Source organism: Crotalus tigris, unplaced genomic scaffold, assembly GCF_016545835.1.
Source record: "Crotalus tigris isolate CLP2741 ecotype Arizona unplaced genomic scaffold, ASM1654583v1 scf7180000020588.15403103151:6194809, whole genome shotgun sequence".
In the NCBI taxonomy this organism is placed as follows: Eukaryota; Metazoa; Chordata; class Lepidosauria; order Squamata; family Viperidae; genus Crotalus; species Crotalus tigris.
The window spans coordinates 2,471,878-2,490,493 of NW_024098092.1; the positions used below are offsets into that span (position 1 = coordinate 2,471,878).

General features: G+C 49.1%; 1 protein-coding gene across 1 annotated transcript; it reads left to right on the forward strand.

Annotated features, from left to right (window-relative positions):
* The first annotated feature begins 174 nt into the window (after positions 1-174).
* KLHL17 (kelch like family member 17) lies at positions 175-18,600 on the forward strand. The gene is made up of 12 exons (XM_039367394.1): positions 175-918; positions 5,838-6,097; positions 6,844-6,965; positions 7,333-7,554; positions 8,378-8,494; positions 9,545-9,758; positions 10,540-10,684; positions 11,611-11,778; positions 12,616-12,704; positions 13,136-13,209; positions 14,731-14,912; positions 16,279-18,600. Exons 2-12 carry the CDS (start codon positions 5,887-5,889, stop codon positions 16,505-16,507), a joined length of 1,773 nt encoding a protein of 590 aa, XP_039223328.1. The 5' UTR covers positions 175-918; positions 5,838-5,886; the 3' UTR covers positions 16,508-18,600.
* The last annotated feature ends 16 nt before the right edge of the window (positions 18,601-18,616 follow it).

Consider the following 18,616-nt stretch of genomic DNA (forward strand, 5'->3'; position numbering starts at 1 on the left):
CTAGGGTAGGGTGGGGAAAGGCCGATTCCTCCTCTCCCCCCCCCCCGCCAGGGCCTTTTGCATTCTCTCTCGCCAACTTCCCGAGCCAGCGAGTTCGCTTAACTAGGGTTTGAGTCAAGCCGCGAAGGACCCGGGGTTGCACCTCCCGCCAGCTGTCAATCGCAACCCACCCGGGCGACGTTCCCATGAAACTCGCAGGTTAGGGAGTTGTGGGAAAGCGAGCTTGTCGCATGGGCTTTGCAAGAATGCACTCCCCCCCCCAAAGAGTACCCCGTGGCATTCTAGCCTTCGCGTGTGTTATCTCCGCAGATTGAAGACCCATTTTGCTTCGCAATGAAATCTTTGCTTTGCAATTATATCTTTGCAATGAAATCTTTGCAATGAAATCTTTGCAATGAAACCCTCGCTTTGCAATGAAATCTTCCTTTTCCGATCACGACCAGGATTATTCTAAGCGATGGGAGCCTGTCCCCAAACAGGGTTAAACCACAGCCTCCTCCTATGCAGGGACTGACATCACGGCCGAAGCGGGGCGAGAGAGCCCAGAGCCGGCCACCAGTTGCGAATTGCGGAGCGGGCGGCGACTTGACACACATCGATTCTCCCAACCTCCCCTGTATTATCGCTGGGTGAACGGAGGGGAGGGGGCAGACAGAGAAAGAGAGACGGGGGGGGAGGCCCAAAAAAAAAAAAGCAAAAGTGATTTGTCGTTTCGGAGCAGAGGAAGCGCCGGGCGCTGTTGAGAAGGGTGCAAGGAGAGAAATTGCCCCCCCCCCTGCCCAGGACCGTCCAGCAGAGCTGGGAAACGGATTGGATTTTACCCGGGAGAACTTTTCCAGCCCAATCCATCAATCTGGAGAACAAAGTGCCCGACCACGGAGGCCACCTTTGTTGCTTAGCCCTGGAGGGTCCCGCTGGGTGAGTCTTTTGCAAAGGGGGGGGGAGGACAATGCTGCAGCTTCTGGGCAGTCTGCACGGGGGGGGGAGGAGGAGGAAGAGGAGGGGGCTTCCTCCGGGGGTCGCGCGTACATGGGGTGATGCACAAGCCCCTTGTTGCGGGCAGGAAGAAAGCGCTTTTGTTGCAGACCCCCACCGCCTCCTTGCTCCGGGAGGGAGGCGATCAATCCCAGCCTACCCCCTCCCCAGCCTGAGCTTGATCCCCCCCCGGCCTGGGGGGGTCTCCCCCAGGCTTGCCCCCCCTCCCCCGGCGTTGCAAAGGATCCTCTGCATCAAGAGAAGACGGAGCCAAAACCGCCGTCTGCAGCCATCCATCACCGGGAGCCGGAGGGGGGGGTGTGGATGGGGAGAGGAAAAGCACCGCAGTGGGGGGGCGGGGGCGTGCTGGAGTATTTGCCCCACCGCAGATGGGGCAGGGGTGATGGGGGGGGGAAGGAGGGAGGCAAGGGGGGGGCTCGCTTGCGCGTTGCGGCTGAGAGCAGAGAGGCGCGCCGGCCTCCCTCCCGGCTGAGATGGGGGGGTCATTTAAGGTGACTTGCTCAGCGCCAGACGGACGCAGTCCCACCCGGCTGCCTCCACGACAGTCCCCCCCCCCGCGTCGTGCATCTTGCTGATTGTGCAAATGGGCGGGAGAGCCTGGGATGGGGGGGATGCGCGTGCAGAGAAGGGTGCAAAGAGCAAGGGATCTGCGCCGCGGCTATAAAAAAAGCATCCCATTGTTAATGTGATGATAAGAGATGGCAGCTCTGAGCAGTGGGTTTCCCACCGACCCTTCCCCCCCCCCCCCGTCTCCTGCCCTTCCTTAAATCTTTGTGCAAGTAGGGTTGGTCTCTCCTCTGTCCCCCCCCCCTTCCCCACACAAACAGACACAATATGTATTTTGTCTGTCCCCAAAAAATGGGAAAGGGGTGAGAGGAAGAGATAAGCAGGGGCGTGGGGAGGGGGACACCCAATAATGGACACTTTTTTGGATCAGCTTGAATTGGGGAGGGGGTGCGTTGAGGTGTGGGGTTTTTTTGCAGCCGACAGGCCAAACTAGGAAGCAGAGAGAGAGAGAGAGAGAGAGAGAGAGAGAGAGATGGGATGGAAATTAATTGGGGGAGGGGGGAGAGAAGCAAAGTGCTTCTGAATAAATCATGGCGCTTTATGGATTTGGGGTTTGACCTGGATTTTTATAGCTGCAGCTGCTTGCAAGGAGCAGAGGGAAGCTCAGCTAGGCTTGGCTAATATCCTGGCTCCTTTTGAGCTGGCCTTTTAAAGCATCTTGGTTGAAGGAAAGGAGACTGCAGGCGTCACTCCTGGCTCTTTAATGCAGCGGCGTCTTTTGCTTTTCCAAAATTGCTTTCGGAAATCGCTCCTTGCTGGGTTTGTAAGGCCCTCAAAACCTGACTTTTTTCTGCACGTAGGAGAGAGATTTGGCAAAGATCGGATGGCAGAATCCCCAAATATTGCAACGGCGTCCAGCGTTGATGTAAAGGAGAGCTCTTGCAACATCCCTGTTGGGTTTCTGCCTGAGTTCAGGAGCAGAGAGGGTTTCCGTTGGGCACCTGAGTGAGTTGCTGCTCACTCATCCGATTGCCTTTTTTCAGGTTTTTTCCCCATCCTGTCTCCAAGTAATGCAGGGGAATTACTTTGAAGAATTTGCTAAAGGAGTATTCACAGATAGCCTGGCTCTCAGCTAGCTTTTCTGTCCAACCTACGCTTAAAAAGTATAAAATATCCAATGTTTCAAGTGTTGATCGATCGGTTATGCCCAGGACAAAGATGGTAAGCTGAATGCTTAATCTCTAGAAATCTACCTAGGGTCTCAATCAGAGATCTGGACAACTGGAGACAATTTGTGGGGTCTTCTAAGTTAGACTGATTTTGTAGACTTTCCCCCCAGTCCTTGCTAGGATAACTGGTGCGCTATAATGTCACATGTCTGGAATGTTTCTGCTGGCAGATTCCCAATAAGGGAATCTAAATTATAAACTTCAGCAATGCAGTGTATCCAGGCAGATGCTCAGTTCAGAATTTCAGAACTGGGATCGCGTTGGAGGTCATCTAGTCCACCCCAGTCCTTCATTTGACTGAACTGATTGATGGTCATCTTAAAGCGAAAGAAAGACACCCAATAAAATAGAGACTGCTGGAGAATTTTCATGGCTGTAGCCCTGGGTCTTCAAACCTGGCTCGTTGATGACTTGTGGACTTCAACTCCCAGAATTCCTCAGCCAGCATGCACGTTTGAATTTTGATCATGTGGGATGCTGCAACGGTCATTTTAAGTGTGAAAAATGTGTTCCAATATTTATTCACCGATTCGCCTTGGCTTGGAACGTCTCCTGTTTGTTTTTGTGCAAATTTGTGGCTTATTGTAGCTTCATATTTGTGACTTCAATCACAACCTGCCCAGTCCTACACAATTACAGCTTAGAGTGATTTGCTGAGAGAACGGGGAAATAACTTTTTGTATGATGCAGAATATTGGGGAAGGGGCATCTGGTTCAATGGGAGCGCTGAGGTCAGGCGTGCGGTTGCTGAGTTGTGCTTTGCCACTGTGTCACAAACTCTGCCCCAAATGGGTGTGAGGCCAGCTTTGCAGCCCTTTGAAATGTCAGCTGGAACTTTTACAGCTGTTTTCAGAAGCTACCTGTATTAGCAACCAGATTAATCTCTGGGCTTTTGCGTCATGTTCCTTTTCACAACTTAAGCTATTTTTAGAGAAGCTGGAGGGCTACAAAGGAAAGGGGAGGAGGAGGAGGAGGAGGAAGAAGACTAGAACTTGCTCCCTTCAAAAATGAGACCAGAGCTTTTCCCAGCAGGCATCCTCGAAGAGATAACAATGGAAAGATCAGGGCAAACTTTGGCTAAGCGGAAATGCGAGGCTAGAAAAGATAACCTGCACAGAGAGTCCTTGGGTTATGTCCACAACCCAGCCCAACATTTCTGAGACATTGCTCTGTTTTGCGACTTTCTGTGCCACGGTTGTTAAATGAATCACTGCAGTTGATAAGTTGATAACCTGGTTGTTAAGCGAATCTGCCTTCCCCCATTGATTTGGTTTGTCAGAAGCTGGCTGGGAAGGTCACAAGTGGTGATCAGATGACTCCCGGAGAATGCAACCAGGTAAATACATGCCAGTTACCGAGAGCCGGAATTTCACTCCTGTGACCACGGGGATGCAGCAATGGCTGTAAGGGTGAGGACCACTTTGTTCAGTGCTGTTGTAATTTGGAGCTGTCGCTGAACGAATGGTTATAAGCCAAGGAATACCCCTAGGGCAGGGGTCCTCAACCTTGGCCACTTTAAGACTTGTGGACTTCAACTCCCAGAGTTCCTCAGCCAGCAAAGCTGCCGTAGGGTGAAGAAAGGAGTTCAGCACCTTGGAGAGCTGCCAAAGGCAGAGACGTTGCTCTCCTGAAACCCTGAATAAATTCTGCTATTCCCTGTTTTAACCTGCATGGGGATGTTCTGGCATAGTTGCGTGTGGCCTGGATGATTCTCGCTAGCCTTGAAGCCCAATCAGGAGCTCAGATGATCACCGAGACATTTGGGGCCTTCTTCCTAGAACGAAGCACAGGAGAAAGACGCTTATGAAGGCTGGCCTGGAATGGTTCTCTTAACTCAGGGATAGGCAACCTTGGCTCTTTTATGACTCGTCGACTTCAACTCCCAGAATTCCTGAGCCAGCCACACTGAGGGGAAAGGGAGAGGTTTCCAAGCTGAGCCATGCTGGCTCAGGAATTCTGGGAGCTGAAGTCCACGAGTCATAAAAGAGCCCAGGTTGCCTACCCCTGTCCTAACTCAAAGAGTTTGTGTGGATTGCACCAGGCTCTGGGAGACCCAATTATTGCGTCCTTGCATTCGGACAGCTGCAAGGAGGAGGGGGGGAGGCTGCAGTCTGCCTCCCTCCCATCCCAGGAATAATTATATCTCAAATTTCTCCCGCCACAGTCCTTTGCAAGCATTAATTATCCAGCCGGCTGTGTATGTTTGACGTCCCCCGCAATCCTGAAGACTGCAGACATTTTTGCACGATCCGTTGACAGTTGTGTGGGTGGCTCTCGAGAATTGTTTCCGCTCTTTTCCTCCTTTCCGATAAATATGGGAGTCCCCACTCCACGCCTTCCTGGCAGAAAGCTCCCACTTCTGCTATTTTGGGCTTAAACCCTGCACGGCCTGGCATCCGTCTGTCAATCAAGAGGCAGGGAAGGGAGACGGAGCATGGATTGAGGTGCTGATGCTTCTTTCCTTCCCGCTATGATGCGACGACCTGCTCTTGAGCAAATTCACGCCCTGCTTTTTGCCAGGATAAGCAAAAAAGAGATTCCTCTCCCTAGCTGGTTATTTTAAGCTGAATGGTGCCCCTTGCACTCAGTGGGGCACAGGGATTTGGGAAGGGTCCTGAGTCCTGGGCAGGATTGTGCCCCTGACTTAGTGCCAGGATGCAAGCATGGGTGGATCTAAAGCAAATCTGCTGGGTACTTTTTCATAATTTCTATTATTGGGGCAACTTGCTTCATGCACACCTTGTGTTTTTTTTTTCCCAGTTGAATACATCTATATACAGGTAGAACGTAGAATAATAGAGTTGAGAGGGACTTTGGAGGTCTTCTAGTCCAACCCTCTGCTCAAGCAGTACCAAGATGTGTATTCAGTAAAGTTTATCTTTCGTGGCATCTCAAAGCCGTAGAGTTTCCTCAATGTTGAATTCGCTATTCAGACGGTTGACAACCCAGATCTCCACTTCGCGATCTGCATGTTCGCTTCACAATTGCACTGGGGAAAACAGAGATGGGGGTTGTCATGCGGAATGCTTCGTGATATCCGACCACGATGGGCAAGACCCAGGATGATCGTAGGCCGAGGACTTAATTTGAATTTAATTTCCGCAGAGAGGCCGAAAGGGCATTGCCGCGAGCCAGGAGCGAGCCGGCTGCCGCCATGGAGAACGGGATGCAGCTCCTGAACCGGGACGGCCACAGCATCTCTCACAACTCCAAGCGGCACTATCACGACGCCTTCGTCTGCATGAACCGCATGCGGCAACGGGGCCTCCTGTGCGACATTGTGTTGCACGTGGCCACCAAAGAAATCAAGGCCCACAAGGTGGTGCTGGCCTCCTGCAGTCCTTACTTCCACGCCATGTTCACAAGCAAGTATCTGGGGCCGGGTGGGAGGACTCTCTTCTCCTGGTGGACAAGTTCCCGCCTATATCTAACCGAAATTCAGCTGCAGAGGTTTCTGGGGGCAGCCAGAAACCTCTGCAGTTCTGCATCTCTACTTGCATTTATTTAATTTGTCACGATTTATAGCCCACCTCTTCCCCAAGGACTGGGGTGGTGCAGTGGCTCAGTGGTTAAAACGCTGGGCTTGTTGGCTGGAAAGCCGTCAGCCCCGTTCAAGACCCGAGCGATACACGATGGAGTGAGCTCCTGTCCTCGCCTCAGCTCCTGAGAACAGTAGCCGTTTGAAAGCATGCGAATGCAAGTAGATAAATAGGTATCACTCTGGTGGGAAGGTAACAGCTGTCTGTGATGTCATGCTGGCCACACGATCGCGGAAATGTCTTCGGACAGCACTGGCTCAATGATCTTGGAATGGGGAAGAGCACAGCTCCCTTGAGCTGGCAACAACTAGTGCAGTAAAATCCACCAGGGAATGCTTTTTTACCTTCTCCACAAGATTAGATGTCTCTGACCTTGCCAGCTTTTTGCAAAGCTTCTTGTCCTATCTTCAGATGCTTTGGGGAATAGGTTGACCCTCTCCTTTTTGTGCTAGCCCCTCAAATATGGGAAGACCGCTATCAAGTCACCCCTAGTCGTTCTTTTCGCTAGACTAGACATACCTGGTTCCTCCTAAAATCCATACAGGTTTTTTTTTTTAAATCTGTTGGCGCAGATGAGATGAGTGAGAGCCGTCAGACGCACGTCACGCTTCATGATATTGATCCGCAGGCTCTGGAGCAACTGGTCCAGTATGCCTACACGGCTGAGATCGTGGTGGGAGAAGGGAACGTCCAGGTAAAACCTCGCAAGATCCTCCAAGGGATGTTCTTGGATCCATCCAGGAAGGATTCAGAGTGGGCCAACAACGCTTTTGGTGGGGGAAGAGCATTGTCAGACCTGCCCCAATCTGATCCCTTAGGAAAGAAAGATCCTTGACTCCATTGGGTTGAAGCGAAAGATTCTTTTACTAAGGATTGTTGGCTGCAGTAAAGTCAGGCTAGATCTGGGTTTCCCACACTCAAAAGATACAGAAAGGTTTCCCCTCATCCCAGCTCTCCCTCTGTGACCAGTCCATCTTCAGCCCAGTATAAGTTGTACACTGTGGCTTGTCTGTGGAACTCTTGGCCACAAGGATGCCGCCAGCAGCCTCTTTTTTTTCCAGACATTGCTTCCTGCAGCCAGCCTCCTGCAGCTGAACGGGGTGCGGGATGCCTGCTGCAAGTTCCTCTTGAGTCAGCTGGACCCCTCCAACTGCCTGGGCATCCGGGGTTTTGCAGACACCCACTCCTGCAGCGACCTCTTGAAATCGGCGCATAAGTACGTCTTGCAGCACTTTGTGGATGTCTCCAAGACGGAAGAATTTATGTTGCTGCCTCTCAAACAGGTGAGATGGGGGGAGGCATCCAGGTGGGGGTGAAAGGATGCTGAAGAACAGGGCTCCTGATACTCAGACCAGTCACGATATTAAATTATAGTGTGAGATAGGAGTTCCATTGCACACAGAGGTACGGGTGTATTTACTTGTGTTTTTATGCTGCAAAGCACCTAGGTGACTTGTAGTGGATTCTGGAGTTAAAGTTGGTCTCTCTGCGCTCTCCCCCTCAGAGAAGAAAAATACCCGTCTAAAGGAAAAGAATTAGCAGAGTGAGAGTGAGCGTTGCTCAGAATTGTCTTTATCCAAGCCAATTCCATTCTCTCGGGTGCAGGTTGACTCATTGTTCAGAATTACCTTTGTTCAAATCAATTCCATCTGCTCAGTTCCAGGTTGACCCATTGCTCGGAATCATCTTTATCCAAGCCAATTCCATTCTCTCGGAGGCAGGTTGACCCATTGTTCAGAATTGTCTTTGTTCAAATCAATTCCATCCGCTTGGATCCAGGTTGGCCCATTGCTCGGAATCGCCTTTATCTAAGCCAATTCTGTTTTCTTGAATCCAGGTTAACTATTGTTCAGAATTATCTTTATCCAAGCCAATTCCATCCTCTTGGGTCCAGCTGGACCAGCAGTTGTGAATTGTCTTTGTTCAAGTCAATCCTACCCATTCAGATCCAGGTTGGTATCCGTTGCACGGAACTGCCTTTATCCAAGCCAATTCTGTTCTCTCGGACCTAGGTTGACCTGTTGTTCAGAATTGTCTTTGTCCAACTGGATCCCACCCTCTCAGATCCTAACTTCCAAGTGTTCCTTTCCTTCCTCCTGCGGACAGGTCTTAGATCTCATCTCCAGCGACAGCCTCAACGTGCCTTCGGAAGAGGAAGTTTACCGAGCCGTCTTGAGTTGGGTGAAGCACGATGTGGACAGCAGGAAGCAGAATATTCCCCGAGTACGTGGCTTTCCAAGATAAACTGTAAGCATTTCTTGAAAAGATGGACGCTCTGGAAGTAACGTCGTGAGTCTCCCGGCTTCTCTTCAGTGAGCCATTAATACTTGTGATGGAGGGTCTTCCCTTCACGCTTACAAATACGTGCCACGTTTCTTGAAGGGTTCCCACCATCACCATTCCCCAAATATTGCATATATATATATATTACAGCTTGCAACACAGAAACTACGATCAAAACGCAGGTGGATTGGCTGGGACCCATGACGAGGTCAAGAAGCCGGGCGCAAAGAACGCCACATTTATAAATAGCTTCTCCCATCGACTGGAGACTACCCTGATGATGCTGGCAGATGCCAGCGAAAGCTTGGTTTTATTCTGGTTTTATTAAAACTTTTTATAGTTTTATAACTTCCTGATGTTCGTATATTTTATTGTTTAATATGAGTCTACCCATACATATATATATATATATATATATATATATATATAGAGAGAGAGAGAGAGAGAGAGAGAGAGAGAGAGATTGAAGGCTCTTTGACCAACAGAGAGGTTTTAGCTGTTCCCAGCCTGCTGCCCCAGAGACTGATCGTTCCTAGTTTGTCAGAGTGTGGGTCAGGCTGGCCGGGGATTAGGGGAGTTGTGATTCCCCCACCTAAGCTATCCTAGACGTAGGGCCCGGGAGAAGTTGAAAAGCGCACAAGTTGGGCACCTTTCTAATTCTCTCTGCTGATTCTTGCGTTGCAGCTGCGCTTCTTCGTGCTTCCCGAACCACAGAGCTGAAAGGGTCCCTAAAAGGTCATCTAGACAAACCCTCTCTCCACAGAGGGGCCTCTCCCCGTGGAGAAACTCACTTTCAATGAAGCAGAGTTGAGGTTAAAGCTGCTCTCCTCGTCCATAAGTTGTTTCTCTCCAGAATCCAACCCAAGAATCTTCCAGGGCAGACCCTTGGTGATCTTCCCCCCCCCTCCTGCCCCCCGCACGTGAGGCCTGATGTAGTCCCCTTCTGGGTTTTAATTCTTCCTCCTCTCCCCCCCCCTCCTTCCTTTCCAGCTCATGAAGTGCGTCCGTCTTCCCTTGCTCAGCCGGGATTTCCTGATGAGCAACGTGGACACCGAATTGCTGGTCCGCCATCACTCGGAGTGCAAAGACTTGCTTATCGAAGCCCTCAAGTACCACTTGATGCCCGAGCAGAGGGCAGTCCTGAGCAACAGCCGGACCCGTCCCCGGCGCTGCGAGGGGGCCAGCATGGTGCTCTTTGCTGTGGGTAAGGCCTGGGTGAAGGAGCAGAGCAGGAAAGAGGGAGGGGGGAAGGGGGAGGGGAGGAGGGAGGAAGGAGACAAGAGGGTAGGAAGAAAGGAAAAGAGATAGAGGGAGAAAGGGAAGGAAGGAAGAAGAGGAAGAGGGTACGAAGAAAAGGAAGAGGGTAGGAAGAAAAGGGAGGGAGAGAGGAAGGAAGGAAGGAGAAGGAAGAGGGTAGGAAGAAAGGAAAAGGTGAAGGGAGGGAAGGAGGGGAAAAGGAAGAGGAAGAGAGAGGAAGAAAGAAAAGGAGAGGAGGAAGGAAGAGGGGAGGAAGAAAAGAAAAGAGATGGAGGGAGGAAGGAGAGGAGGAAGAGGGTACGAAGGAAAGGAAAACAGGTAGAGGCAGGGAAGGAAGGAAGGAAGGAAGGAAGGAAGGAAGGAAGGAAGGAAGGAAGGAAGGATAGCCCTGGTATTTCTTAAAAAGTACCTTGTTGAAATTGCTGGCTGGGGAATTCTGGGAGTTGAAGTCCACATCGGTAAAAGTTGCCAAGTTTTGAGAAACATGGTTCTAGACATTGTGTGCATTGTTGAAAAACAGCTAGTGTGATGTACCTCCAGCAAATTTTCCCCAAGATGACAACTATGTTGAATCTGAATGAATCTGGCCCAATCTTAAGAAAAATTGTTGTGTTTCGCTCTCTCTCTCTCTCTCCCTCTCTCTCTCTCTCTCCCTTTCTCTCTCTCTCTCTCTCCCTTTCTCTCTCTCTCTCTTTCCCTCTCCCTCTCTCCCTCTTTCTCCCCTGCAGGCGGAGGGAGCCTTTTTGCCATCCATGGGGATTGCGAAGCCTACGACACACGGACCGACCGTTGGCACATGGTTGCCTCCATGTCCACCCGCCGGGCCAGGGTGGGGGTGGCGGCGATTGGAAACAAGCTCTATGCCGTGGGCGGGTAAGACCCTCCCTCCCTCCCCTTGATAGATAGATGATAGATAGATAGATAGATAGATAGATAGATAGATAGATGGATGGATGGATAGATGGACGGACGGACGGACAGATAGACAGACACAGACAGACGGATAGATAGATAGATAGATAGACAGACAGACAGACAGACAGATATGAAAGGTAGTAGATAGTAGGTAGATAGATAGATAGATAGATAGATAGATAGATAGATAGATAGATAGATAGATAGATAGATAGATAGATTAGACAGACAGACAGACAGACAGACAGACAGACACAAACATGGATGGATATATTTATCACCCCCATAGCAAACTGACCATCACTAGCGTACCACCTCTGAGCTTGATGAATAAAATCTACTCTCCTCCTAAAGACCTTTTTTTAGCCAGGGGCTGTCAGTAACTCTTGTGGCAGTGAGTTCCAGCGAACCCCCTTGAACTCCTGTGGAAAGACAAACTTATTTCTTTGGCTTTCCCTTAGTATCCTGCCTTAAAGGCCCGTTTCCCCCAAACATCTCTCCCTGTGGATTTGTTTTTCCCTCCCCCTCAGAAAAACGGGAGCAAGTCTTTGCCACAGCAGAGGGCAGCACTTGCTCAGCCTCAGAGGCTGAAGGCCTCCGGAGAACCAGCCGGCCTGAGATAAACGGCAAAGTCAAGGAAAAAAGCAAACAAAGCAGACCAAAAAGCAAACAAAGCCGAAGCAAGCCAGGTCAAAAGGCCACCAAGAGAACTGGGCTCAAGATGATGCCACCAAGAGTTGGCCATGACTTGTTGAGGACATTGTGTTTTTTTTACAGGGGAAAGATCTGCAGCCTTCTAATTTTCGTTAGCCTTTCCTAATTCTCTTCCAAAGCTTTGCTTCCTTCTTTTTTTTAAAAAAAAAAATGGTTCTCTCTCTGTCCAGCTATGATGGAACATCTGACTTGGCCACCGTTGAGTCCTACGATCCCGTCACCAACTCGTGGCAGACGGAGGTCTCCATGGGGACCAGACGGAGCTGCCTTGGGGTGGCGGCCTTGCATGGACTCCTCTACGCGGCTGGAGGCTACGATGGCGCGTCCTGTCTAAACAGGTAAAAGGTCCTTCAAAGTGCAGAAGGCTTCCCACGTCCCACTGACGCTCTTACATCTTCTTCTCCAAAACGACCCTCGTCAAAACACCACCCGGGTGAATTTCTCATTTGTCGTGGAACCAGGATGGTTGTTAAGTCACCATCCATGTCGCCTGGATCATCATATACATAAAAGGGAGAAAAGACCACCTGGCATAGACCCCCTCCCTACTCCAGGGGTCTTCAAACTTGACCCTTTGATGGCTTGTGGACTTCAACTCCCAGAATTCTTCAGCCAGACTTGCTGGCTAAGGAATTCTGGGAGTTGAAGTCCACAAGTCACCAAAGGGCCAAGTTTGAAGACCCCTGCCCTACTTCCATTTTACCGCATACTGAAGATTCTTCCTCTTGATATTTGAAGGAGTATTTTATTATATGGCGCCCTAAGAATTTGTGTAGATCTTTGGGAATGGTTTTTTTACCTGGTTCTGCGTTGGATTCCTCTTTTTAGTTCTGTTTTTTCTCCTTAGCTGAGAAATTCCTAATTTGAAGGGCACGTGGATGAGAGGCACGTGTAAGGTTAGCTTTCATGACTCAACATTTCTTCCCGCTTTCCTTTTCTTGCTAAAAGCCCCTGAGTTCTGAAAGCAAAACAAATTCATCAGGTTAAGAGAACAGGGAGAAAAAAAAATAAACAAAGTTCTGCTTTCAAACAAGTCGTGGATCTTTCGGCATCTCGTGAGCTGGACCCAGCTGCCTCGCCCCAAATCATCCGTAATCGTTCTTAATCTTTTTTGCCTTTTGAGTTGTTTTGCTCCCGAGAGTTATTGATTATTGATTTCTCTTGATATGTCCCAGTGCTGAGAGATACGACCCCCTCACGGGGACCTGGACTAGCATCACCGCTATGAGCACGAGGAGGAGATACGTCCGCGTGGCAACCTTAGGTAAGGCCGGCTTTTCCTAACAGAGCTGCTCTTTTAAGGATGCGAGGGGTTGCGGCATTCTTAGGGCCTGGGAACCAGAATGGATACCGGTCGTCCTCCACTTGCGACAGTTAATTTAGTGTCCATTTGAACTCGCAACGGCACTGGAAAAAGTGGCTTAGGACCTATGGCCATGGCAGCATCCCCACGTGGCCACGTGCTCAAAATTCGGACGCAGGGTGTGGCTTCCCTTAACGACCACTATGTTCGCTTAATGGCTGTGAAAAGGGTGGGGAAAACACATGGGTGCCTCAACTTACAACCAGGATGACTTACGACTGGATTTCCAGTCTCAGTCCCAATTTTGATTATAACTCAAGGTGCTCTGGGGTGCTTGGTTACAAGTGGCTTTTTCTTCCTCCTCCCCTCCTCCTTCTTCTTCTCCATCAAAGATGGCAACCTCTATGCTGTTGGAGGATACGACAGTTCGTCGCACTTGGCAACCGTGGAGAAGTATGAACCCCAGGTAAAGGGGGTGGGTGGAAGGCAAAGCATGGGCCAGATTCTCACGCTTCCTCTCCTGCTTGGATGGCATGACCACCAAGGGAGAGATGGAGAGTTCTGAATAGAATGGAGATCCAGGTGGTCCTCAACTTACGATTATTCATTTAGTGGCCATTTGTAGTTACAATGACTTACAGCCAGTTCCCATACTTACAACCACTTCAGGACTCCCCTGGTCATGTGGTCGGGTGTCCGGTGCTTGGGAATGGGTGTGTATTTCTGATGGTAGCAACATTGATGTAGGAGGAGGATCTGAGGTAGGAGTTAAAAGAGGCACCAGCGTAGAATCCCTACGTAGCCACAAGTGAACTAAGCCCCACCTTTCTTGAATCCCGTTGACCCTTTCCTGAGTCCTAGCAGACACTAATGTTAATTGAGGAGATTACTGCGCCTAAGGATAATTAGCAAAGAAATCAGTTTAATTAGACCTTTAAGGGTGGACCTGATCTTTTGTGCCTGACAGTCCTGGATCACCATTGGCAAAGCCAATGGGGAAAACCGGATTTGCTTAATGGCCGTGTGATTCGCTTAAGGATTGCTGTGATTTGCTTAACAACCTTAACAAAAACATGATAAAATCAGGCACAACGCACATTAAATGTCTTGTTTAGCAACCGGGACCAGTGAGATACTTATTTCTGTTCTTTGCTTAATATCTGTTCTCTTTTTGGCTTGCTTTTTAATAATAATAATATCTGCAAGAAATATCATTTGCAAGAACTGGTGGGATCATAAAATAGAGAAAGTCATAGAAAATGATAGAATTAAACTGCTTTGGGACTTCAGAATTCAAACAGACAAGCACCTGCAACATAACGCCCGGGACTTAACAGTTGTCAATAAGAAAGACAAAAAAGTCTGGACAGTGGATGCGGCAGTGCCTGGAGACAGCAGAATAGACGAGAAAGAACTGGAGAAGATCACAAAATACAAAGACATAGAAATAGAAAGACTGTGGCAAAAGCAAGCAAGGGTAGTATCAGTATTAATAGGCTCCTTGGGTGCAATCCCAAAACAACTGGAGCACCACTTGAACACCATTGGCATTGACAAATTCGCTGTTAGTCAATTGCAAAAGGCGGCCTTACTAGGAATTGCTTCCATCCTGCGACAAGATCTGTAATACCATCAAACATCCACATCTGCCTATCCCAGGTCCTGGGTAAGGACTTGATAGGTAGACAAAATGCCAAATCCAGTCTGAACATCTGGCTGACTGCGATGATCCATAATAATAATAATATTAATACATATTTTTGTACATTATTTTTTAACCATACTGAACGCTGCTCAGAGTCACATTTTTGTGATATGTGTGACCATATAAATTTGATGAATGAATGGGTGAGTGAATGGATCATCAGATACGTCTCTTACGACTCTTAAAAAGGGGAGAGGATTTTTTTTTGAAGCTGAATTTTTTTTGGGAAGCTGAGCGTTAATTATTATTTTTTTAAACTCTCCTTTGTCTCTTCTCTGCCAGATCAACACCTGGACACCAATTGCCAATATGCTGAGCCGTCGGAGTAGTGCAGGCGTGGCAGTCCTGGAAGGGATGTTGTATGTGGCCGGAGGGAACGATGGGACCAGCTGCCTTAACTCGGTGGAGCGCTACAATCCCAAAACCAACACATGGGAAAGTGTGGCCCCCATGAACATCCGGAGGTAGGGAGCAGCAGCCTAAACAACATGGCCTCCCAACCGTTGGGTTATCTCTGCTTCCCACCAAATCTGGCCCTCTCGAATGTTGAAAGCGAGATCTCAAAACCTCAAGCAGAAGTGAGTCAGGAAACAAAGATAATTTTTTTTTGCAGATTCCTAGTATGCAGGATGGCTGCAAGCGGTCTATTCTGGCTAGTGATCTAGTGGTGGCCTTTTGCATTGGCCTGTTACAACTGGCTGTAATTTTAATAATGCCACAGAGAGTATAAATGGAGCCAGGGAGAAACATCCTTGCTTCGTTGAGGCGAGAACAGAAGAAAATCAAGATTCTGCTCCAAACACATCTAAATCTAGAAACACACACACCTCCGAGCTAGTTTGGTGTAGTGGTTAAGATGCTGGCCTAGAAACTGGAGACGGTGAGTTCCAGTCCTGCCTTATCTGTGAAAGTCAGCGGGGAGACTTTGGGCCCATCACCAGGAGACGGTGAATTCTAGTCCCACTAGTGGGGAAATTGGGAAGAGGAAAGTCTATTGGATGTGTTCACCACCTTGAGTTCTTTGTAAAACCAATAAAGGCTGGACACAAATATTTATTTATTTATGAGACTTATATACCGCTTTAAGTGCAAGCACTCTCTAAGCAGTGTACACCAGTAAGCAATGTATATATATATTTACATTGCCCCCAACAATCTGGGTCCTCATTTTACCTACCCCGGAAGGATGGAAGGCTGAGTCAACCTTGAGCCGGTGAGATTTGAACCGCTGACCTGCTGAACACAGTCAGCTAAAGTGGCCTGCAGTACTACACTCTGCTGCGCCAGAAATATTAGAAAGATACAAAGGATGGGCGTGATGGCATCTGACCGTTTCCAAAATTGTGAGGAAAAGCATTTGAGATTCTAAACAACCAATCCATGGGATAGTTTGATAGCTCTAAAGAAAAAGCTGAGATAGGAAGAAGGGAGATTATGGTGGAGTCTGAAGCCACTTCCACTCCAGTCATTTTAAGTGAGTCCTGTAGGGTTAAGATGTCTCTGTATAATAGCAGTAGCAACAGCACTCAGACTGATGTACCACTTCACAGTGCTTTACAGCCCTCTCTAAGCGGTTTACAGAGTCAGCATATTGCCCCACAACAATCTGGGTCCTCATTTTACCAACCTCGGAAGGATCTGAGTCAACCTTGAACCGGTCTGGATCGAACTGCCAAACTGCAGGCAGTCAGCAGAAGTAGCCTGCAGTACTGCATTCTAACCACTGCGCCACCGAGGCTGTTCAGTTCCAGCTCCTGGAGTTTAGCCACAGCCAGATGCTCTCCTACTTGAGGGAATTCCAGCTCTCTTCTTCTGCTTTCTTCTTTTTAGGAGCACCCACGACTTGGTGGCCATGGAAGGCTGGCTCTACGCCGTGGGCGGGAACGACGGCAGCTCCAGCCTCAACTCCATCGAGAAGTACAACCCGCGGACGAACAAGTGGGTGGCGGCCTCGTGCATGTTCACCCGGCGCAGCAGCGTGGGAGTGGCGGTGCTGGAACTCCTCAACTTCCCGCCCCCATCCTCGCCCACCCTCTCGGTATCCTCGACGAGTCTTTGACGAAGGACCCTCCCGCTCCCCGCCTCGCCCGGACTGCAGCATCTGTCGGAGCGCGAAGCCGGCTTGGTCAGGCCCCTCCGGAAGCCGATCTCTGTGACAGGGGTGCTGCACCCAGAGAGATTTTCCCTGGGGCCCATTTTCGGCTCAGCTCCAAAAGGGGAAGCTCCTTAAAAAAGACCTAATAGAGAAGAAGACAACCGAAAGGGAGAATTCTCCACGTGTCCATTGTTGATCCCCTCATAACTCGACCGATGTTGCCTGGTTCTTGTAGACCAGACTCAACGGCCTTTGAGCTCCACGGTTTGGACGTAGATCGCTGGATCCATCTCATGCAAGGGACTGAGATTGGTAAGGGCAAAGGTCAAGCTACAAGCGACGCCACCAACCACGGAGTTATTGGCATAGGCTGGGCCGACTGCAGCGTCTAAGCTGTGAACATCACAATTAGCCAATAACTTCTTACCAAACTTCACAGTGGAAGGTGTGCAGTCGAAGGAGGCCTCTCACCCCGGTGTCTAGCGAAAGGATGCCTTAACACAAAAACAGGGCTGTTCTCCACGTCGGTCGCCTCTGTTGGGCAGGCCACCAAATCAGATATCTTCCCAGTATCTTTTCCGGCATGTGTCTGGAGCTGTCTCCATGGGGTTGCTTCTTAGCTCTTCGTCTGAACTGGGAAGAACTGGGTCAAAGCTGTTGGTGATTGGAGGAGTCTACCATATAGGCAGTGTGAAGTGGATTTCACAGTTCGATGTGTGCCAAGTAGCCCTTCCTTCGTTGCTCACCTTGGGTTCCCCGGCTCGCGTTGGGAGTGCTGACAATGATGAGAGCCTTTATCATTTATTTATTAACCTTTGCCAGCCAATCTGCTACCTTCCTGCCTGCCTTCTCCCTATTTATTTACTTATTTATTCTTTAAAGTGGAGGGTTGGCAGGGCAGAAAACGGCAGAGAGAGGCACTTTGTTCATCTCCCCCGTGCCAAAACTGTGGGTGCAATCTACTGAAGTGAAACTCCCGTGTGTGAAAAATATCCTTGTGGATTAACCAAGCGTGGCCTAATCACAGCCTTCCTTTTGAATGGACCAATTCAGCATTGTGCATCCCATCTTTGTAGCACCGCATCAGGTCAGACTTCTGTTCCAGAGCCTTGTCCAACAATTTCCTGTCTAAAAAAAAAAATTGCCTGATTTCATGAGTATTATCCTGCCACGCTCGTTCCTTCAAGGGAGTGTGTGAAACTACGTAGTATTGCTGCATTGTGTGGATTTTGTTCTCAAAAGCACTAAGAAGGGCAACGGGGTGGCGCTTAATTTGGGGAGAAGCTTTAGAAAGCAAAAAAATGCACTGGGTTTGTGGACTGGCCTTGAAAAGGCTCCAGTTGTTCAACTGATCCCTCACTTTGATGGGGTTTGGACCACAAAGCCCAGCTTGGATGCCAGTTAGTCTGTCTTGAAAAAACTGGGTGGGGAGAGACAGGAAAGGAAGTTGCTTGAAGATAGATCCCACTGTGTGTAGATGACCGCTTTGTCTTTGCCATCGGGTGCAAAAATGAGAATTTTGTGGGAGCGAATATGACATGGAGGCTCCCGCTAGTCAACCGATGCTTCTCGTTGATTTTAATTCTACCAGTTACCACTTTGCTGCTTCTGTTTTTGGTTTCATATGTTTGTGTGTTGGTTTATTTATTTTGTCACGAGTTTCACTGTGGCAGTCCAGTTTGCATCGATGCTGGATGGGGATGGGGCAAGTTGAACTGGACACCCAACTCACAAGTTTTGGATATTCTTCATTAGAATCTACTTCAAATTGGCCCCAGGTTTTGGGGGTCCTGGGTCAGAAGTGGGGTTCATGTATCAAGCCACGATTAAACATGTCCTATGACTGGTCCGCAAGATCTGCTTTACAAACCACAATCGGTGAGCTTCCATAGCTGGCTAAGCCAAAATCAAAGAGACTGTCTAATGCTTGGTGCCATATTTTGTTAGCAAACCACAGTTATGGGTCCACCTCTTCAATTCTCCAGCCAACATGTCCGCGGCTGGGAATTCTGGGCGTTGAAGTCCACCCATCCTAGAGTTCATAAGCCATGATTTGAAAAAAAAAAAAGTGTG